The following is a 21,856-nucleotide window of genomic DNA, read 5'->3' on the forward strand; positions in this document are numbered from 1 at the left end:
GAAATGAAAACATATTTCTAAGCAAGAGGCAGCATTATGAGCCATTCAGCTGGTTCACAAGTTATGGATCAATTCTGGATTTGTCATCATGGCCCTGCTGAGCTACTCAGGGTCCCAAGGGAGCTGTAATTGTTGGACCAAGGTGACAGCAAAGGGGCTTTAAGTCTCCCAGATTTAAGCACTGGATGAATAATAATTATGCTTTTCTTCCTGTAGGTCTCCTTTCTCCCACATTCTCTTCCAGTGAATTGTAGCCCTTTAATTTTATTTTCCTATGGTTTTCCACAGCTTTTTCTCCTTTCTTTTTCCTTGAGACATTGTGAAGTCACCATGCCTTTGATTTAGGGATGTATTGTTGAACCCTCTCTTATATCCCACTTCTAGAAGAAGCTTATCAAACTCCATCTGTGCAGTCCTGGCTGTTGGCTGGGCTGCTCAATGCCCAGGGCTCTTTTACCTTTCTCTCTTTCATCTGCCTGCTGCACACTGCTGCCAGGCTGGGTGGTGAGGTGCAGGTAGGGGTTTGTGCTCTCCCAGCTGCAGATGCACCCCTCACATTCATTAAAGATGCTCCAGGAACACAAGTAGCTGGGGTATTTCCTAGATGGCAGAAAGTGTTAGCAAAGAGATTATTTGATATTAAAGGATCATATCCACCAGGAATTCAATATTAATCTGAAAGATGGATGTTTTCAGCCTCTTGGGCTAATACACCATCAGCCATGGGCCACCTGCTGCCTTTTAGGTTTGAAAGGTCTGATTAAATCTTCTCCCCTGGTGTCTCATCTGTCTGGTGTTTGTCTGGTGGCTGTCCAGGAGTGTGGAGCCAGGGCCAGACAGGAAGGTCTCCTCCCAAGAGCCTTCTCCAAAGTCTGCAATGTTGTGTGGCTTTGTCAGAGGGGAGAGGAAATGTTTTGAGCAATGACTAAGCACATCTTCAGCTGTGTTTGTGACATCTCTATGTAATCTCCAACATTGCTGGATTAAGAGATTTTTGGTCTTCTCTTTACCTTAACAATCGGTTCAGCTTGGCTTTTTCTGAAGATTTCCAGGATACTGCTTGGATTGAGCTGGGAGAAGGTGGGAAAGTGGTTTATCTGAGCAGCAGAAGCAGCCAAGAGAAAGTGAAAATCCCCAGAGGGATTTAATGAGCTTCTTTTCTCTGTCAGGAATTTTTCCCATATGTGTGTGGAAAAATTCCACATACTGCAAGCTTTAATAACCAAGTTGCTTCATTGGTGCAGGTTTCCTTTGTAGTTACAGTTTCTTTGAACATCCAAATATGTAACTATTGTTTATATCTTTATTTTATTTGTTCTTTCTTTTTTGTCAGTTAGCATGGTAACATGGATTCCTTTAATGTCAGACTGGAATTTTTTTTTTTTTTTTGTATCCTGCCCTTGTAAATCTGTAACTTAAAACTTAAGTGTTTGTTATAGGCCCTCTTTCCAGCTAAATTTCTCTGTGGCTACTGTCCCATATCTCAGCAAGAATGGTTCTGGACTGAGAAAGGGCAGGTGTGCTGGTGTAGGGAAGGCTGGGCTATCCATCCTTTCCAACATACTGACAGACAGCTTTTTTTTTGTTTGTTTTAACAGAGCTCTTTGAAGCTCTGTGCTGGTTTCACCTTTTTAGTAGGAGACCCTAGAAAGTGAAGGCATTGGGCCTTGGTGTGGTGTGAACCTTTTCATGTGTGTGCTGAGTATCTGGCAGCAGCACACAGCTCCAGGGTATATAATATTACTTAATAAAGAATTATGATTTTCAGAGGGAGGGAACACTTGACAAAATATGAGGATTTCTATCCAGTGCTTCAGATTAGCCCTCTAGTCTTTCTTTCCTTCATCCTGCCTTGAGATTAAGAGCTCAGGGTGCAGCAGGTAGGTCTGTGATTAAGACATCACCACAAACTTGCAGCTTGCCTTTCTTAATTATGATAAAAATTGTCTGCTCCTCTTGGGGTGGTGTTACAGCTTGGGGTTAATTCCTGTAGTTTTGGCTACAAGCCCCAACACAGCCCTGGGCCGGGAAGGGACCTGGCAGAGCTCATCTCTCACTTCCTTCTCTCTAAGCACTGAGGGATGGTGCTTGAGGATCTTGTTTTCTTTGGGTTGGTGTGGGGTAACTAATCCAAGCAGGCAGCAGGACTCAGATCTGAGGTCTGCAGGAAACCACTTGACACAGCAGGAAATGAAAAAAAGAGTTAGATAAACCCAGTGGGTCAGCCAGGCAGCCGTGTAGCATGGGAGCTAAGCCAGTAGGTTATTTGCCTTTCAGTTAAGAAAACAGTAGTTCTGAAAATGATACATCCAGAACACTACAAATCTGTTTAAAAATTGAATATTGCAAGACCTCCCATGTTTGCAGTGAGCTCCTCTGTGAAACTTGCAGCCAGAGCTCTTCTGCCTAGCAGGGAGACAATATTAAAACCAAATTAATAACTTACCAGCCCAGCTCACTCAGGCTGGATTTACTCCCTGCTGTGGAAATACTTGAGCCAGAGAGAAAGTTGGAGACTGATGTGTCTAAAAGGCTGTCGGGCTCATGCTGCCTGATGGGAAATGGGAATTTCTTTCCTGGAATTTGCTAGATTTGGGTTTCCTCTGATCCCATCTCTGATAGGTACAGCCCCACCACACAAGGGTCACTGTGTCTGTGAACTCTTTCAGCCTCTCTGAATTCAGTCTTATTCTCTTCCAGGTCTGTTAGCACTCTTGTATTTTTCCAGCTTTTCCTGACTCCAGTCTCACTGAAGTTTTGGGTGTTTTGCATGCAGAAGAGAGCAGTAACACAACTTTAGACTTTTTAAATTGTCAGTTGGCATTTTGTAGTTCTCAGGGAATAAAACATGTGTTCCCATTGATCTCCCTGGGCTATGCCATTGACCAAAAATATTTTAAGCTAAGTAAGCTAAGGAGAGCTGTTTGCAAGTTACATAACTCTGTACAAACACAGTGACTTATCAGAAAGACTTTTGAAAAGAGATTTTCACTCACCTGTGAAAAACTGGGAACCTTTTGCTGCTACTCCTGATTAGAACAGGCTTATCTTTTCCCTTTGCCCCCCTGCAGTATCAACAGGACAGAACAGCAGTAATAACTTCTCCTCACCCTGATTTAGGTGGCTGATAGACCTGCACCCCATCTCTGCTGAAGGGCAGAATTATTGGGGTTAAAGCATGTCAAGGAAGGAATGTGGATGGCACCTGTGTTCCCAACCAGAAAAAAAAAGACTAGCAACAAATGAATTTTGAGAAGCATTGTTTGATGATCTTCTAGAAAAGCAAAATGTTGTGCAATAAGAATAAAATTATTAATAGTGTGCTACTGCTTGGTATCTGTATTTCCTAGTTTGATACAGCATTAGTTTGTGAGAGTAAAAGCTGTAGGATGCAGTATATCCCTTTGCATGCACTGTTTGGCCCTCTTTTCTGTGGCTGAACACAGTGCAGCAGCCTGGCAGTGAGAAATTGTCCTCAAGGGAAAGGAGGAGCCAGTGTCATTTGGAGGATTCCCTGCTGGGAGCTCACAGCAGCATTTACTCTGCTCTTGCTCTGGCAGAAATGTGTTGCATGCAGGTGTGCATCTGCAGAAGTCTGGAGCAGCAACCCCACTGCCACTTTCCTTCAGTCTAAGTCTGAAAAAAACAAAATAGGGATAAAAGAGAGTAAAAAGTATGTGGTACACAAGATTGAGATTACATACCTAGAAATCAGAGGTAACCAACCACTTCCTGGTGACTTGAAAGCACAACATTTGCTGGAATTACAAAAAAAAAAACCCCAAAACAAAACAAAACAAAAAACAAAACCAAACAAAAACCCAAACAAAAAAACCCCAAAAAACCTTAAAACCTTAAACTTGTGGATCTCAGGCTGAACTAGCTGGTGCTTTGCTTGGCCCAGAGCAGAAATTGTTGAGTCTGGATGGAACAGGAGAGTGGCTTTGCTGCTGCCCTCACTGAAGATGATGAGGAGGAACAGCACAGAGAGACCTGATGGGCTCCAGAGGAGACAGGACCAGGCAGTGTCAGCCAGGGCTTGCTGTGCTCCCTTACTGCACCTATCCTGGAGCTGACAAAAGTTCACCAAAGTGTAGGAATTTCAGTATTTTACTGCTGTTGCCAAGTCTGAAAGCTCACTGTGATCTCTGAGTTTCACCTTGCAGCCTTTACCTTTGTTATGATCTTTGCAGAGAAAAAGGTTCTGCAGAATATCAGAAACCCGTATGTATTTACACACGAACACACAATCATCAGTGGAGAAGATGAATAATTTCTCTTTTAGCAAGTGTGAGGAAGGCATATTTGGCTCCTGCTTCGTGTCCCTGGGTCCCCATTTCCTGCATTTGAAGCACTGCAGCCTCTCTCTTGTCTGTGACCTCCACCTGCCAGGTGTGATGGGCTGGCACGGGCTCCATGGCACTGAAAAGCAGGTTGCAAAGTGCTTTAGCACCACAGCTCCTGCCTGTCATGGTCAGAGTGTTCCCTGCATGTTGGAACTCAAAATGTTTCTCAGACATTTTTAGAGGTTCCAGGCCTTGGTCAGGAGCATTTTTAGATCCTGGCAGGCAGCTGGAAACAGCTGTGATTTTGAGTTTGAGCCATGGAATGAGTTACCAACTTTGGAGGTGGAACAAGCAGTCACAAAGGGTTAGATAGTATAGTAGAAGTAGTTACAAAACAGAGGGGAAATTTTTTTTAGTATTGTACAGGGGGGTTTTTACTTTGTACAGGGGGGTTTTTACTTTGTACATGGGGATCAGAAGTTCTAAGATGGAGGAAAGTGGGCTGATCCTGTTCTTCCTCCTTCTTTTTCCTTACCTCCATGTTCTTGGTGATGTTGGCACTCACAGATTGGTTTAGAGTAGAAAAGCACTTTGTAATATAGGTAGTAGGTATTGGGGGAAAACTATAAACATGTAATATGTAATATATCATATAAAAGATAGCAGCAGCCCTGGGTGGGGAGAGAGAAGACAGCAGTGAGGGTGTCAGGGTGTGTGTGAGCTTCTGCCTGGGCTGCTGACCAAGTAGCCACAGCCCGAGAAGAAAATATTTTAGATAACTCACAATAAACTGCCTTGAGACCGAACAGCAAGAGGCTGCTGAGCCTTTCTTTGGAAGCACGGGTTGGAGGAGAGACTTTACCACCACATGAGACCCCAGACCAAGCCTGGGGTTCTCACACCTGCATCCTCACACAAAAATCTGACACAGCTGGAAGGGCAGAGAACAGAGAGGTGTGATCAGAAAATCACCACTGACTTCGGTGGGGGAAGGTTCAAAGCAAATTAACAAGAGAAAATATTACCTGCTCATCCTGTCCTCTTTCAGATTAAAGCTATCACAAAGAAGCAGCTGCTGCTAGATTGTTTCTCTTATCGTGATATTACAGGATTATCTGAAATAGTTTCAGATTATAACAGTGTCAGCCACTGCTGCAACTCTGTGTCACACACATTGTAAGTACTGACACCGTTTTTGCAAGTGTACAATATTTTTCTTCCTGCAGCTAAAAGCTTCCTGTTCAGATATTTTTTATAGGCTAGGGTTCTTCCATGGAATAATAAAGAGGTATGTTTGCTTTGAAAGTGAGGTGTACCATAAAGGTGCTTAAATAGTTTGAAATGCATTCCATTTTAGACCCACACAAATTTCAGGATGCACATTGCAGCAGCAGGCAAATAGTAGATTCATTTAAATGTAATAATGAAGGATGCTGAGGAGCAAGGAATATTACCTCTTTGCCCATGAGCCCAGAATTTGACAACCTGCTCAGAAGAAATATACTCCTCCCCACCCTTTCAGAACATAAAATATAAAAAGGTGTTATTGTCCTTTTTAAAACCAGTCCAGCTGGTTTTATCCCTTCTACTTAGCAACATGTATTCCATTGCTTGCATTCATATGCAGGGAAAAAAAAAAAAAAAAAACAACAACAAACAAACATACAAACAAACAAAAAAAAACCAAAAAAAAACCCCCAAAACCACCAAACACCCCCTCCAAAAAAAAGCCAAAAACACAAACAAACAAACAAACAAAAAAACCCACAAAAAAACCCCAAAAACACAAGCAAACAAAAAACCAAAAAAAAAAACCCAGCCAGGTCTTTTGGGGGAAAAGGCCAAACGTGATGACTCTGAGAATTTTGTGTTCTTGAGTAATGGAGATCTGCTCTGTTGTATATCAGTTCCTTGTGTTTTTATGTGCTTTTCAGGGAAAGTCACAAAATATCATGGATATTTCCCCTTCATCATGGAATCCCTTTGTTTATCTGGATTACAATAACTTCTGGAGAACCATGGACAAGATGGGAAAAGAAGTAGGTTGTCAAAATTCTGTGTTTTCTACAATGCTCCATAAATAAATCAAGTTTGTTTTTGTTTTGTTTCTGGCAGGGTTTTTTATTACTTCTTTAATGTAAACAAACAAACAAAAAAAAAAAACCCTCAACAACAAAACAAAACAGAAGGGAAGCATCCATCAGAAAATTTCTATATTGTCAGAAATAATAGGTTTTCCTCACTGAGAGGGCCAGGGACAAGATGACTTGTAAAGGCCCCTTCCAACCCAAACTATTCTATCATTCTATGAGAAGACAAAAAGATCTGGAGGTGTCTAAGATATATGAAAAAATGAGGTTGAACACAGTGTAAGTATTTTCTCATGACAGGAAAAAATATTCCATGAGCTGGGAGATTAGAAGGGGTTTTTTTCCCCTTCCCTCATGACAGCATTTTTTTTTTTTTTTTTTTTTTTTTTTTTTTTTTTTTTTTTTTTTTTTTTTTTTTGGTAGCTGCTTAAGCTGGACTCGAATTTGACTTCACCGTGACTTTATTTTTACAGTTCAAAACATAAGCAGTACAAATGCAGCCCCTGGAGCATTATGCTCTCTTTCAAATGTTCATCAGTTTCCATAAAATCTAGCAACAAACCAAGGGCTTCATCTTATCAGAATCTTCAAGTATAATTCACTGTGCTCCTGCAAATTCCACTGGTTTTATATGTGGTTTTGCAGAATTAAATTTATGTTATACTACACATTTTTTTTTGGTCAATATTACATTTTTAAAATAATTAGGGATATGGTAGTATCCTCCACATCATGTTACTTACATACAAAGAATTATTATTAAGAATTTAACTGCCTAAAGTATTTCAAAAGTATCTAGACATTTTTTATTATTCTGCAATTAGCAGAGGGACATAGAGGCCCTTGGATATGCATCTTGGAACTGACTGGAAAAACAACTTTCCCCTCTATTTTAGAGGACACCAAAACAACTAAATTGGAATTGCTTCTGGAAAAGTGAAAGTTAGAGGAGACCCAACACAAAGATATGGTTCACTGGTCAGCCAAAGACAGATTTGGTGGTCGTGGTACAATTCATGCCCAAAGGTGTGAATGGAAACTATTCCATTTAGTGAATTTGTTCCGAGTTTATATCCACTTGCAGAGGACAAAAGTAACTCTCGGCCAACATAAGTTGTTAAGTCTGCGCTACCATCTAACACAGCTGGCAATGGTGAAATACTGAATAATTTCTTGGATATTTCACCTGTGTCTCCAGATTCCTGTTGATGCACCATGGGATGCTCCACATGCTGAAGAATGGGACAAAATGACCATGAAAGAGCTGATAAATAAGATTTGCTGGACCAAGTAAGTAGCTCTTTTCCTGCTTTGAAATTCCAGCTGTGGAATGCTAGTGGCTTTTTGGCAGGTGTACAGCTGAGTACAGGTCAGGAGTTGTTTGAGACGAGCTTTGCTTGGCTGGCAGGTGACATCAAAGGTGCTGGGGGAGCCTGGGGTTTGCCTCAGCAGGTCCCTGCACAGCAGTGGTGGTGTGGGCTCTTCCCACCATCCTCTCACTTCAAACCATTGCCTCATTGAACTCCAGCCAGCTCTCCTGTGGCTCTTTGCCTCCCAGTGAAGCTTCCCACGAGTCACTGACATTCAGGCCCTCGGGGAGGATGAAATCTGCCCTTACAAATTCCAGGGCTGCAGTTCTGCTGTGTGCTGAACTCCTCTCAGGACCTTAAACTCCACTCCAGTCTCCTGGCCACTGCAGCCAAGGCTGCCCTTCACCTTTGCATCATTCCACAAATCCTCTTTGTCTGTGAGTAACAGATCAAAAAGAACATCCACAATAGGTGGTAGGAAGAGGGCTCAAGGCCTTGTATCATCTATAAAATGACCAGTGTGTTTTCTGTGAGGGACTGCACTGTTCAAATTAAAAAAGGAAAAATGTTCAATACATTGAGGTGATAACAACTGGAAAGTCTCTTTCTTTCCTTTCTCTTTTCAATCTTTTCAATAATTTCTCTTTGTAAGGCAAAGAGAAATGTGCTCTTATGAGCACTCGTGTCCCTGCTTGCTGTGCCAGCCCCTGTGCTGTTCTTTAATGCTCTCCTCCCTCCTATTCAATGTCTTTTATTTTGTGTCTCTGCTCTGTTTCCTCTTTCATTCTGACTGCAGTTTAGTGCTGTGCCTGCAGCTTCCTGACCAAACCTCTCAATTTGAAGATCATTTTTATGGCTTAGGTCTTGCTCCAGCTCCATGGGATATGCTGTACAGCCATTGGACTTGCTCAGGCTCCCTGTGGCATTGGACTTTTCTTTGCTATTAGTTTTATGAGCCTTTTGCCTGCAGACTTGGTTAGTTTGAACTGCTTTTGCAAGTGCACTGACTCTTCCTCTTCTAGTTTTTACTGCTGCTTTTAGCCATGGAGCTGGTGGAGCATAAGCAGGACTGGGTTTGTAGTGATCCCTCCTTTAACAGACTTCTCTGCTGGGCAGCTTCTACTGCCAATGTTGTCAGTAAAGCATCCAGTTTTAATGGATGTGCTTAGCTGAAATGCATTCAAAAACTCAGAAAAACCCATTTTAGATCTTTAAGCCAAGCCACATTTTTCTACACACAGTTAAGAAACTGTGCCTAAACAGAAAAGCTCTACCACAGCATTTTCTGTATGACTCAGGGCCAAGATTACAAAAGATTTGTTTGCCCCATGTCACAGATCAACATCTACTGATCCAGAGACTTTTTTCACATTTCTTAGTCCTGAACCTGCTGCAGCTCTTTAGTGTCTTGGTGCTCTCAGAATTGTCACAGGTTGTTTTCATATCCAGGCTAGTGAAATAGGGGTAAATGGACTTCATACTTGGGAAAATGAGGTTATAAAAGTTTGTAAGTTACATATTTTAGCCCAAATAACTTGCAAAGTTCCTTCCTTTATCAGATGATTCTAAATTCATGTTGTTTCGTGAAGTTTCACTGAAGTCAAAGTCCTTTTACCTTCTTTGCAAAGCTATCCCCATTTTCTTACAAATCTGTGGCCACAAATGCAAGAAATGTGGATAGCCAGATCCTCTGTTGCTGCAGCTGTTTCGCTCTTTATTTCAGAGGATGTACTGTGGTAGACAGGTGACCCTTTCCTTATTTTTATGGTAATGATTGCCAATTTGGTTTCTCTGTCTGGGTTATTTACCAAGTCTGGTTCTTGATTTCACCAAAGCTCAGTGCAGCAGTGTTACATGGCAGGTGAGGAGTGTCGAAGCTGTGTGGCTGCTCCGTCCCTCAGGACCCACCAGACCCTGGAACTGATGTGCCCAATGAGCTCCCCATGAGAAATGCAGAAAGGTTTCACTGATAGATTACAAAAAAAATGTTCTTCTGCTGAGAAAAATATTTATTCTGATGAAATGAATAGCAGCTGGGAAACTATTTAACTAAGGTGAAAATCAGTGGGATTTCAAACTAAATGGGTAAATACTTTGGGAGGTAAGGAGGTGCTGGTAGAAACCTATTTAAACAGACTCACTACGTACTGAAAAATTAAACAAATATTAATCAACTTGACTTTTATGACTTTGGGAAATCAGCCCTTGTTTAGTTTGACAAATAAAATCCTGAAAGCAGTCAGGAAGTCATCTTTTTCTCACAGCCTTTTCCTGGTCCTGTGTCTCACACAGAGCTGTCAGAGACTTCGCCACGGTCTTTGTGAACGTCAACGTCACGTCTGAGCCTCACCAAGTCTCTGCCCTCTGGTTCCTGTGGTATGTGAGGCAGTGTGGGGGCACATTCAGGATCTTCTCTATCACCAATGGGGGCCAGGTACAACATATCTCATTTCCTTCCTCCTCTCTTGAAGCTGTTACGAGCAAGTGCATTGTTGTACCCATCAAAATCCTACAATTAATGAAAAGATGAGTGCCTGTGGCACAAGAGAGAAACGTGCTCTCAGCCCTGTCAACTAACTCTGTTTAATGAAGGATTTCATTAGCTAAGATGTGGAATAAATTGGGACTATTTAAACAATTGGGGGTTTTCTGCATTCACTTCAGCACAGTACTGTTGTTGCAGTTGTGTTGCTTCTTTACCAATTTATTTTCTATGGGTTATTTGGCACATATGAATATTTACAAGGGTTCAGAACAAGTGTACTTCAGAGTGAAAAGTGGATGTTTCTTTGGTGTTGAGTCCTCTAATTAAGCAGGAATTGGAAGTAAATAGCAAAAGGCCCTTCCTTCTTGGGTCAGCTCACATGGCAACAGTTTCCATCAACATCTGTCCATTGTGGTAAGAATAGACAACCATGTGTCAGGAAGGATGTAAGCAGTGCTGATGCTGTCCTGTGGTAGAAGACAGACCTGACTCCTCCTCAGGAGCCCCTCAGTCACGTTTGCTGTCCCACATTAGCAGCTGCTAGATGTTGCAGCAAGAACTAAAAATGAAATTAATGCCAAGATACTCATAGCTAAATGAAACATGTGGAGAAGGGAAAGCTACCTGGGAAGAGCACTTCCTTTTCTTTGCAGCTGGATGGGAAAAGCTGTCTTTGTTCCTATCATGCTTCCTTCTTCTCTCACCCTAATCAATTTTAGTTAGGCAAAAGCACTAAGGATTTCTGTCTTAGTGGCCCTTCCAAGCCTTATAAAACCTGCTTGGGCAGCCATTTCAGTCTTTCAGCACAAAACTTTATGGATCCTTTCCTCCCTGCCAGTACCAGCATCTTACAGATAAAAGTGAGCAGCTCTACCTCCCGCTGGTGGCTAGTAGATGAAAGAAGTTTTAGTGCTTCCCCTGATTCTCTGCATGGACATTACAAGTAAATGTGTGTCACAGATTGTGCTTTTTTCCTGGCAGCACTGTCTTTGTGTCTTCCCAGGAAGACACAGGGAGAAAGCTCATTACCTTGAGACCAGACTCAGTTAAAGATGTTGCTTCTGGGCTGGCACAGTATTTCACTGTACAGCTGATTTCTTTGTCACACTTGAGGGTTTTGGTGGCACCATGGTGGGTAAAATACTCAGAACACGTTTTGAATGAAGTGATATGTTTATTTTTGCTAGAAAGCCTGCATTATATGTGCATGTTCTCTAGGCTCAAAGAGTCTTTAAGCCAGGTCATTAGGGAAGCCATTGCAAAAATGGTTTAGTCAGTAATCACCACTGAGCTCAGGTTTATGCCCTAGCTCTTCTGAAAGCCTGTGTCTTTATGAACCCTTAGGACTTGAAGATTTGGCCTGCAATTTTGTGATGGTGAGCAGAAGTCATATTCAATGTCATTGTGATTAATGCTGTTGATATTTTTGTCTGTGTTTCTTTCCTCTTTGTTGTTTCAGGAGAGGAAGTTTAAAGGGGGTTCCGGTCAGATATCAGAGAAAATAATGGAACGCCTCAAAGGCAGAGTTAAACTGGAGAGACCTGTGATCAGTATCGATCAGACAGGTGGTGATGTCCTCGTGGAGACTTTAAACCATGAGATATATGAGGTAATTCAATCAGAATAAAAGTAGAGTATGCATTTAGTAGGGGAATATATCTGCTGTATCTCTTAGCCAGCAGTAATCAGGATGTACCCATTTGTGTGTGTCTGCTTCTTGGACTATGCTGACACTCCATGGAACCTGCTTTACAGATTTATTTATGACTGGCTCTCTTCCTGGTGTTCTGCCACTTGGTTTCTGTCATTTCTCTGACTTCTCTGCCTTAACTTTCTATATCTTTATATATTTTTACGTTTTAGTTCTGCATTGAGACCACTTCAAAGGAAGGAAAAATAACCTTCTTGTTTGTGTCTAAGTTTGTGGTTTGCAGCACAGGGAAAAAAAAAAAAAAAAAAAAAAAGACATTTCAAACACCTTTAGTAAGATTTTGCCTCTGTACTGTGGTGCTTTGAAATGCTCCATCAGCACCCAATGACCTGCAGTGGCACCAGCAGCAGTGTTGTGATATAGGGTCACCCTACAGACTCCTGCACTGCTCCAATCAGACCCAGGTCCTGCGAGAGGGATGGAGCATGTTCAGGAAAGCTGGAATCACCATTAGTATTCCTTATCCTGATATCCTGAAGTAATCATCCTGTGAATGTGCACAAATGTGATTTTTTAGCATCTTATAACTGGGACAAATGTGGGTCATATTTTCCTGGAGATGACAAAGGCAGTTTTACCAGGCCATAGGATGTGTCTTGTCCCATTTCCCACCTGTCTCTAGCCAAGTTTCAACCCTGGTCTGTTTTTTCCAGCTCCTTTCTTCTGAAATGGCAGAATTACTTTTGTCACGTGGAAATCTGTGTGTGGGAAAGGCACCTAGCAGGGTCAGGAGTGGGAAAGCTGTTAGCAGCTATTAAGAATGTCTTTCAAACATGTCCTGTGGGATGAGCTCTGGGGAGGCAGTGCCTTGTGCTGACTTTGTTCTGCATTTCAGGGCAAGTACGTGATCAGCGCCATCCCTCCAATCCTGACAACAAAGATTCATTACAAACCAGAGCTGCCACCAAACAGAAACCAGTTAATTCAGCGTTTGCCTATGGGGAGTGTCATAAAAACCATGATGTACTACAGGGAAGCCTTCTGGAGGAGGAAGGGTAGGTGGGGAAATTGGAAGACTTGGGAACTCTAAACTGTGCAAATTTTGAAGTTCTGCTTTCTAACAGTCAAAGAATAAATCCAAGGGAGGGTTAAATGTGCAAAACCCCAAAATCAAACATACAGAAAAGTGACAAGTAAAGCGCCTCAGAAAGGAGAAATCCTTCTCTCAGCTTGAGTGCATGCCTTGTCCCAAAGATGAATCCAGACCCAAACTGGATCCCAAATCTCACAGCAGGTGGCTGAGGTGGGATGACCAAGAGAACAAGCAATGTTTCCCTGGAAAAACTTTGCTGAAACCTGCAGAGCACAGAAGCATCAGTTTCCCTGCAGCATCAGCTTCCTTCTTCTCCTGCAGGGACAGTTAGGTCAACCAAAGAGAATTTACAGCAGATGACAAGTAGAGCTTAAGGTGTAAGCAAGACCTTTCCCTGATTTTAATCTTCTGTTCTGCAGACTTGATGCCTCAGAGGACTGGGAAAAGTAGGTTAGCTTTTTGTTTAGTTGAAGATATTTTTTTTCCATGCTGTAATATCTTGTTTTTCTCAGCTTTAACTGATACTATTTTCAGAACTATTTGTATGAACAGATGAGTTTCCCTTTCTTCCTAACAATATTGAGAGTGGTAAGAATAATTCCTTATCAAAGTAATATAATTTTTGCATGTTTCAGGGCATAAACTGGGCATTGAGTTTAGGCAGGAGTACAGTCAGGTGTGTCCTCTAGATGAGATTTTTTGCATGTTCATCTGAAACATGTCCTGATGTGATCCTAGATTAGACAGCCCATGCTTCTGCTGCATTACTGTTATGGAACACCATTCCTAACAATCTTATCACCAGCAAAATCAAAATATTATAGATTTGAGCCTGCAGTGACCAGATATAATTACACTGGGTTTTGTTTTGATCAAAGTTACTCGTGGAATGAATCACCATAATTCTGACTAGATCCATTTATTTTTAATGTTTATTCTCCCCAAAATAGAAAGCCAAAGGGTCTTGCAGCAATCCACAGAAATTCCTTGTTTCAATGGAATTTTAAAGACTTTTACAAGTCTATGTACACGTTTCCCAGAGTCAGAGAGAAAAGAGAAACTGTTACAGAGACACTTCAGACATGCAGGTGTTATTGGTAATAACAGAAATACTGTATAATTCCTTTTATGGATAATTTTTCCTTGCTCATTACTAGCAGAAACAGTGATTATCAACAAGTTTCTCTAACAATCATCTTGGGGTTTCTTTCCCCTTAGGTTATTGTGGTTCTTTCATCATTGAGGATGAAGAGTCTCCAGTTGGAATAACCATAGATGACACAAAGCCTGATGGAACTTTCCCTGCCATTATGGGGTAAAAGCTGCTAGCCCATACTCACAGATGTGTATTTCTTCTTGTAAGAGTTAGTGGGAGCAGGAGGGAGAGGGGAAATGACCAGGTTACATCAGTGTTTCCCACTTTTCACAGTTTGCACAGATGGAGGACTGCACTCTGCCAAGCCTCTTGTGCCTCTCTAGTCCATATAAACCATTTGAGTAAGGTTCTGCTACAAACAACCTCAGGATCCCAGACACCAAGGATGTAGTAGGGAAGGAGTTGGTGAATTCAGCAGTCTTTTTTAAGCATTCAGTTCACATTTGGATTTTTGTTCTGGAGTAGATTTAGAAATAAATCCCTCCCTTACCTCTCTGTTTGAGCTTATGTATTTGGCTTATGCTGGGCTTTTATGTTTAGTGCCTGGTCCAAAATGACAGTGCAATTGTCCAAGAAATCTTTATTTGTCTCCTCTCCCCACAAGCTGAGGCAGGACAAGGAACATCAGCTGCTGGAGCAGGGAGGCAGCTGTGCGGTGAAAAAAAAAAAAATCAAGATTCTGTAGAAAATGACAAGTAAAAATATTACAGTTGGACAAACTGGTGGGAAAATACATGGCAGCATTGACTGGCTTTTAAAATAGCTGAAACCAAATGAACAAACAATCTTTACAATGTTTCCACCACAATCTGAGGTGAGACTGTCAAAAGAGGCCAATATAAATGTCAGGCAACTACTCCTTAAGTGTCTGTCAGGGGAAACTCAGCACTTCTACTGAACTGTACATGTTTATGGCCATGTTCAAGGCTTAAAAGCTTCCATGACCTGAGAGCAGCAAGCCTCCTTCAAAGCCCATATGGCAAACAGCTTCCAGCTTTCTTTCTCCTCATGGATTTATTTGACTTTTTAAAAGAGTTTAGGAACATACTTCATCCCCTGGATATCTCCACTAGGGTCAGATGAACTAATTGTCAAATATGTTTCCTTCAAGATGGATAAATATTAATCTTAGTTCTTGCAGGAGTGATCCATGATGCTGTGCAGTGCCTGTCAGAGCAGCAGGCTGCCATCACTTACTACCACCAAGTGACAAGGCAGCTGCCTGCTGGACTTCAAAAGCTTAATAAAGCTCAGAATTTCAGTCCTTCTGGATCAGACCTAGATAGGCAATGCACACCCTCCCTTTCAGTTAACTCTGCAGGTTACCCTGCATGGGCTTTTTCACCTGAGTGACCTTAATTATTTTATGTTGAGGTATGATGAGAAACATGAAGCTCATTACTAGTAAAGTGCTTTGCCAATCCCTTTTTTAGAATAATTTCAAGCAAGAGCCTGCAAATCAGCTGGGGTGATGTTTGTATACCTTATTTTTGTTTTCAGTTTCATCCTTACCAGAAAGGCTATCAAACTGGCCCATCTCAGCAAGGAAGAGAGGTAAGAGTTCAGAAGCTGTAGATATTCAGAAACAAATTGTTTCTCTGGGGTGCTTCCCCACAGGAATATGTGTGAATATGTGTGAGTGAATGTGCACATTTATACATGCTCAGTGCAACTACCAACACTGGAAATTGGGGCAGAAATTGAGATTTTAGCATAAACAGGCTGAGACACTAAAGCTAATATTCATCCAGTTATGGATATTTCTACATTTCCTAGTCCTGCCCACTCTTCTATGCTATGATTCACCAATTCTGGGTCTCTGTGTGAATGCAGAAGATTTTTCCAACCATGTTCCCAGATTACATCTCCACTGAATGATGCTTTGATCCAGGGATACAGCAGTGCTGACATGTCTCCTTTTGGGTCTCCTTCAGATTCAGACTGGGTGATATAAAATTTTTAAATTTCTGTGTTTATAAAATAATGCTTTCCCCATTAGTCAGTGAAATGAACAAACAGTTCTTTCTAAATGTGAATTTTGATACTGTGCAAGTGAAAGGGGAGCTGTGCTTAGGAATCTGAGCAGCATTCTTCAGCTCATATTTTATTCCCAGCTATAGTAAATCTTTAGGGATTTAATTGATTTATATTGCTTTTCTTCTGGTCTTACACCAGTGAACATGAGAATGAATTGGCTCTGCATCCTAAAATAGCTGTACAAAGATTTATTTTTTTAGAGCTCATTGCCAAAATCAACCTTCATTTCCCATTCCCTGGGTCCATTTTAAATGTAACTTTTAGGCATCAGCATTTGAAATATGTATGTTAAGATAAGAACTTGAAATCTGACTTAAAAACAAAGCCTAACCCAACTTTCTTTCTAATGTGTTGCAGCAAGATCGGGTTTTTTAATAAGAAAAATGAGAGTGGAGAGGTTCCTCCCCACAACCCCTTTTTTTTTCTGACTCTGATTTTATTTTCATATAGGAAAAAGAAGATCAGTGAGGCATATGCCAAGGCCCTGGGGATGAAAGAGGCTTTACAAGTAAGGAATTAATGCCTGGTTTTGCCTCTGTTGTACAATAAGGTTGCTCCTTTGTTCTGGATGATGAGGGCAAAGTTTCTGGCACCTAAAATGTGTACCTAAAATTGAATGTTGGGCCATGCAATCTATATTCCCAAGGGGAGGGGAGGACTGAGTGCAAGAAGAAAAGAACTGCCAGTCTCACCCTGCACAAGAAAAGAGAAGGCAGTGCATGTGTTTATTTGTCCTGTCATGTGCCCGTGGGAGACTGGTGTTTCTGTAAAAGCACAAAAATTTGTTTTGTGCAGATGGATAGCATTAGCCAGATGACATGGCACTCCTTTGTCAGGTATTCTTAGCCTGTTATCCCCCTCTTTAAAAGAAATATGTTTTTTATTTCCAATTTCTCTGTCAGTATCACTGTTTTCTCTGTTGGAACTCACAGCCTGTGCATTATGAAGAGAAGGATTGGGCCATGGAGCAATATTCAGGGGGCTGCTACACAGCCTACTTCCCACCAGGAATAATGCATTCCTATGGCAGGTAAAACAGAGAATGCTATGCTTTATAATTCACATTTCTTAGCTCATGTACAATGATATTCCTTAGGTAACACACCTATGGCATATTTACAATATTAGGGGAATTTCAACCCTCTTTCCACTCCCCTACTCCTCAGCTAACAAGGATCTTGCTATTTGCAGTAAAGAGCAGAGTTTCTCTTGTGGCTTTTAAGAAAATGAAACTCAGCCACAAAGGGACCTGCTAAAGCCACAAAACTTCTCCCATATGGATTATTTACAGTCATTTGTGCTATGCAGTATTTGCAAGGGATCCCTCTGGTGACCCCCAAGCCCTTGAGGACACACATCTTGGACAGATGAAGTCTGCACTGACTATATAGGTGGAGCATCAGGTTCAGGAGAAGCCCAGGAGCTCCTCAGCATGTCCAGCATGGGGTTACACCCTGCCTGAGCCAAGGGCACGTGGGGAGGAGCTGTCCCATGTACATCCTCTCCTCTTGTCATTTATCCAAACACTTGGGCAGTGATGGGTGAGGAGTCTGCCTGGGGAAGCTGCTGCCAAACATACACAGAAAACCTAATGGGGATAAATTAGATAGGAGCCCTTACACCCCAGTGCAAGCACATTCCCAGTGGGAGAGGGAGCTCAGTACCTACAGCTGGTACTGCTGAGGGACTGGCTTTATGACCATATGGGGAGAGTGCAGCTCCCTGAATGCCAGGCCTTCAGCAGCCAGGCAAGTCCAGCCTCCAAATAGAAGCTGATATTGGTGATCTGGCACTGCAGAAGCATCACCCATATTCCACTGTAATGGCAGGATAACAGCAAAGCTGCCATGCAGAAGACACAAGTCTATCAGCTGCACTGCATTGCTGGAGGCTGTTTGGATTATCCCTTATCCCAGCACTCAAATAAGGCCTGTATTACTTTGTATGGAAACTGGAAACACTGATTTGTGCCTTAGGTTTTTCTTTCTCTCAGATCTTGAATTTTGTGTGCAGAAGCAAGCAGGTGGTCCTGCAGGGACAGCTTATTGCACCTCAGCCCAGGTCTGCAGGGATTCTGGAGAGCTGAAGCCAGGCACTCTATAAAAGCCATAAATTGCTTTTAGAAGGATCATCAGCTTCCTGTCACTTGTCACCTGACATTTTCCACTTGTTTTGAAGGATCATTCGCCAGCCTGTTGACAGAATCTACTTTGCTGGCACGGAGACAGCGACCCAGTGGAGTGGATACATGGAGGGGGCTGTGCAGGCAGGAGAGAGAGCAGCCAGAGAGGTACAGACCACTGCTCTGCTTTCAACATCCCTATCTAAAGGCTACAAAATATTAAATACAGCTTGGAGAGTCTGATTTAGAATTGACAGGGAGGGATCCCAGAAAACAAAGTGATCAAAGTATTTTTATTTTTTAAACCTACTTAATTAGTTATTGAATAAGGTGAAGCCAAGAATCTCAATCAAATCAGAATATGACTGAACCGGAGACTTAAAATAAAACTTATGCCATGTACTGCATGTCTACAGGAAAAAAAACCCCAACCTGATGCTGCTTGTAGATACACTACTTCAGTTTCTAACAAATTAATCACTGCATGTTTTAAAACTAGTCTAAGTAATTTCAAATGCTTACAGCTATTTCCTGTGCAGAAATCTGAAAATCTGAACATTGTTCTCATTTTTGATCTATCCCTTCTGCTTCTCCTTTTACAGGACACTCCTGTTAGCTAAGCTTTATGGAATTGTACTGTGCAGCTCTGATAATGTCTAAATCTCGTCAGAATGACACATGTTGGGCTGTGTTCCCACTCACAGTGAAATCCCTTTAAAACAATCTGGAGGGAGGGGAAAAAAGCATTAAAGGGTGCACACTACAATTACAACTGCTGCATGGCAAAGCCACAGAGTTGTTATTTAAAGGAAAATCAGTCTTTTACTTCCATTGGACAGAATGTCATATTCATATAGTGCCTTATAATCCTTATTACTTGCTTTGTTTCAAGTCACCTAATTTCTCTTTTCTCCATGCCTGTGAGTGGTAGCTACAAAGACAGTGAGCTGTCTTCTGGAGGTATTCATTTGCCCCCAAAAATCCTCATGATTCTTACAATCAGTTTATTCTCAAGAAAAATCCTTGATGAGCTTTGTACTACCTGAATGGGTGAAGGAGGGCGCCACAATTCTATGCTGTGAAAGCCTCAGGGTTTCATCTCTCATGTTTCTATATCCCAGAAGCATCACTCCTAACAGGTTTTGTGTCCCAAGTGCATGGCTGTAACCTCCCCTTGGTATTTCTCAAACTGCCTCGAGGAAAAAAAAAAAAACAAAACAAAACCCAAACCTAAGAACCTCCCACCAAAATATATAGAGAAGCTCTAGTAGAAATCACTGTACATTTTCTGGTTCAACAGACTTTCAGCTAGTCGTGGTTACACCTTTTATCAATGTCTGACTTTTATCTTGCTCTGACTTCCTCTGTTTCTCCAAAACTGGAAATACTGTGGGTTATAATTTTTTCATGTGGTACAAATAATTTTTTCTTCTAGGTACTGCACAGTATGGGGAAGATCTCCAAGAGTGAAATTTGGATGCCAGAGCCAGAGTCAAAGGTAAACCAGAGCATCACTGTCACTCAGTCAGGCACAGACCCCCCAGTCAGGTGTGTCCCTGTTTCAGGGATTCCTGTGCACCCTGCTCCCAGGCAAGCCTTTGACCACCTCACATGCTGATGGCATTAATTTTCGTGACTTGTCCAAGGAATATTGTCACTCATGTCTGAAGTGTGGATGCCTAAGAGCCAAGCACACTGATCTCAGAGCCTGGGAGACTGAAAATGCAGCCTAATTCTGCCCAGCCCCAGGCCATGGTTGAAAGCCAAATAGAACCTCATCCCAGCCACAAGTAACTCCATCTTCACCATCCACTGGCTGTTCAGGATTGCAGAAAGATCTCACAGCCATGACTCTTCTTCCCTGCACAACCTTGGGAAACAGTTGTGACCTCCCCAGCCTCATGGGGGGAATTGCCACCTCTCTGCTGTGGAGTCACATCTCCTCTCTCCCCCAGGATGTCCCAGCCCGACCATTCCCCAGCACCTTCTGGGAGAGGAACCTGCCCTCGGCGCCGGGGCTGCTGTGCCTGCTGAGCTGCACCCTGTGTCTCACCTCCGTGGCTGCCGCCGGGCTCTTCGTCTGTAGAAAGGGACTTGTCATCCCAAACTAGAGGGGACCACGCGCCCAGTGGGAGCTGCACACCCCCTCTCCTCCCCTTTCACCAGATGAGTGTTATTTTGGAGACAAGTGGCATGGACAGCTTGAAGGAGCAAAAGTTATTCTCCTTGTGATTTTTCTTTTTCGTCCCATAATTAACGCATCGAATCTACTGCAGTTGCTACCAGCTAAACAGAAATAAATCAACTGTGGGGGCATTCTTCAAATTTGTCCTTTTTTTTTTTTTATTGGACTTGATAATATCAATGATACCATCATGCATATATTACCTTACCTAATACAGGCAAGGCAAAATGCAGTTGCAAAGAGGTCTCAGAGAACGCTTTTGTTTCCACTCAGTGTTTTATTTTTTACCACACAAGATAGTAAATGCCCTCATGCATTCCCCTCAGTCAGCAGCTCAGAACATCCAAGATTGTTCCCTTACCGTCCCCATTGCACAGAAGAGATTAGCATGCCAATCAGTGGTAGAATTGCCAAATTAATTTTCAAATGCATTTGATTAATTATTAATCATCGCAACGTGAAACTTAACCCCGAGCTGGATGAAAGGAGGTAATTAGCACGAATCACTGAACAGGGAGAGAGGAGACATGGCTGGACTTCATCCTGCCCACTGCCAAGGAAACATCTGTGCACATCTGCTCTGCAGGGTGCCTGCCCTGAGAGCATCCAGCCAGCCCAGCCTTGTGCTGTGGCAGCACAGTAAAACAAATTAGCAAAGTTGAATTCCCCTGACATGCAGCAGGTGCTGGCTGTTATTTTCCAAATGGCAGCAGCTTCTTGATTCCCTGTCCATTTGCTGCCCCTCATTTTGCTGCTAATCTGTAGCCCCTTCTTCTAATAAGGAGAAATGTATTTGAGGCTCGAATTACTGCCTTGTTAATTACAATAACTGGATGCATCTGCCTGTTCCGCTCTTAGTATGTACATGATACACTTAAAAATAATCACTTTAGTGTTTTACTGAAGTCTGGAATGTATGTTTCACAATGTACCATCATTATATGGTCTTTTTGCCATGAATTTTGAGTGTTGTACATGTCCATGAACTCAGCTGTCGTTCAACATGGGTGAAATGTGCCTTTCAATAGTCCTGAGACCTTGATCTTCTTATAAACTTTTCTTCAGATTCTGTCTTGCTTGTTTTTTTGTGAGTTACATGAATTGCTGGTTGGCTCGAGGGCTCCCTGCTGAATGTGCTCTCCCCAGCTCCAGCCCTTGCTGAGCAGGGATTCCTGTGCACAAGGAATATCCTGTGCATGCAGCCTGGCACAGCCACAGTGCCTCCTCAGGGAGGGAGCACAGGCTGCTGATGAGCCTTTTGTGGTGTGAAACAGTTCTACACTGCCACACACTTCCCCCAGGGGGACATTGCCACCACGTGAAAAATACTGCCTGTACCTGTTCAAAAATAATTTATCCATAGGTGCATTTGTAGCACTTAGAACCATTCATTTTCAGGCTTACTTTAGACTTAACATCAGAACTTCCGTACAAAAGGAAC

The 21,856-nt window shown here is 42.2% G+C and overlaps 1 protein-coding gene across 1 annotated transcript in view; it reads left to right on the forward strand.

Moving 5' to 3' along the window:
* Positions 1–21,484, forward strand: part of LOC110474872 (amine oxidase [flavin-containing] A) — a 34,318-nt gene extending 12,834 nt beyond the window's left edge. Inside the window, exons 4-15 of the mRNA XM_021538642.3 lie at positions 6,221–6,325; positions 7,575–7,666; positions 9,979–10,120; positions 11,631–11,780; positions 12,718–12,877; positions 14,134–14,230; positions 15,572–15,625; positions 16,559–16,616; positions 17,041–17,138; positions 18,287–18,398; positions 19,666–19,728; positions 20,186–21,484. Of these exons, the coding sequence (XP_021394317.2) occupies positions 6,221–6,325; positions 7,575–7,666; positions 9,979–10,120; positions 11,631–11,780; positions 12,718–12,877; positions 14,134–14,230; positions 15,572–15,625; positions 16,559–16,616; positions 17,041–17,138; positions 18,287–18,398; positions 19,666–19,728; positions 20,186–20,341 (1,287 nt within the window). The 3' untranslated portion in view covers positions 20,342–21,484. The remainder of the gene's footprint in view (positions 1–6,220; positions 6,326–7,574; positions 7,667–9,978; positions 10,121–11,630; positions 11,781–12,717; positions 12,878–14,133; positions 14,231–15,571; positions 15,626–16,558; positions 16,617–17,040; positions 17,139–18,286; positions 18,399–19,665; positions 19,729–20,185) is intronic.
* Positions 21,485–21,856: the final 372 nt, after the last annotated feature.

The sequence above is a fragment of the Lonchura striata genome, chromosome 2 (genome assembly GCF_046129695.1).
Source record: "Lonchura striata isolate bLonStr1 chromosome 2, bLonStr1.mat, whole genome shotgun sequence".
Classification (NCBI taxonomy): Eukaryota; Metazoa; Chordata; class Aves; order Passeriformes; family Estrildidae; genus Lonchura; species Lonchura striata.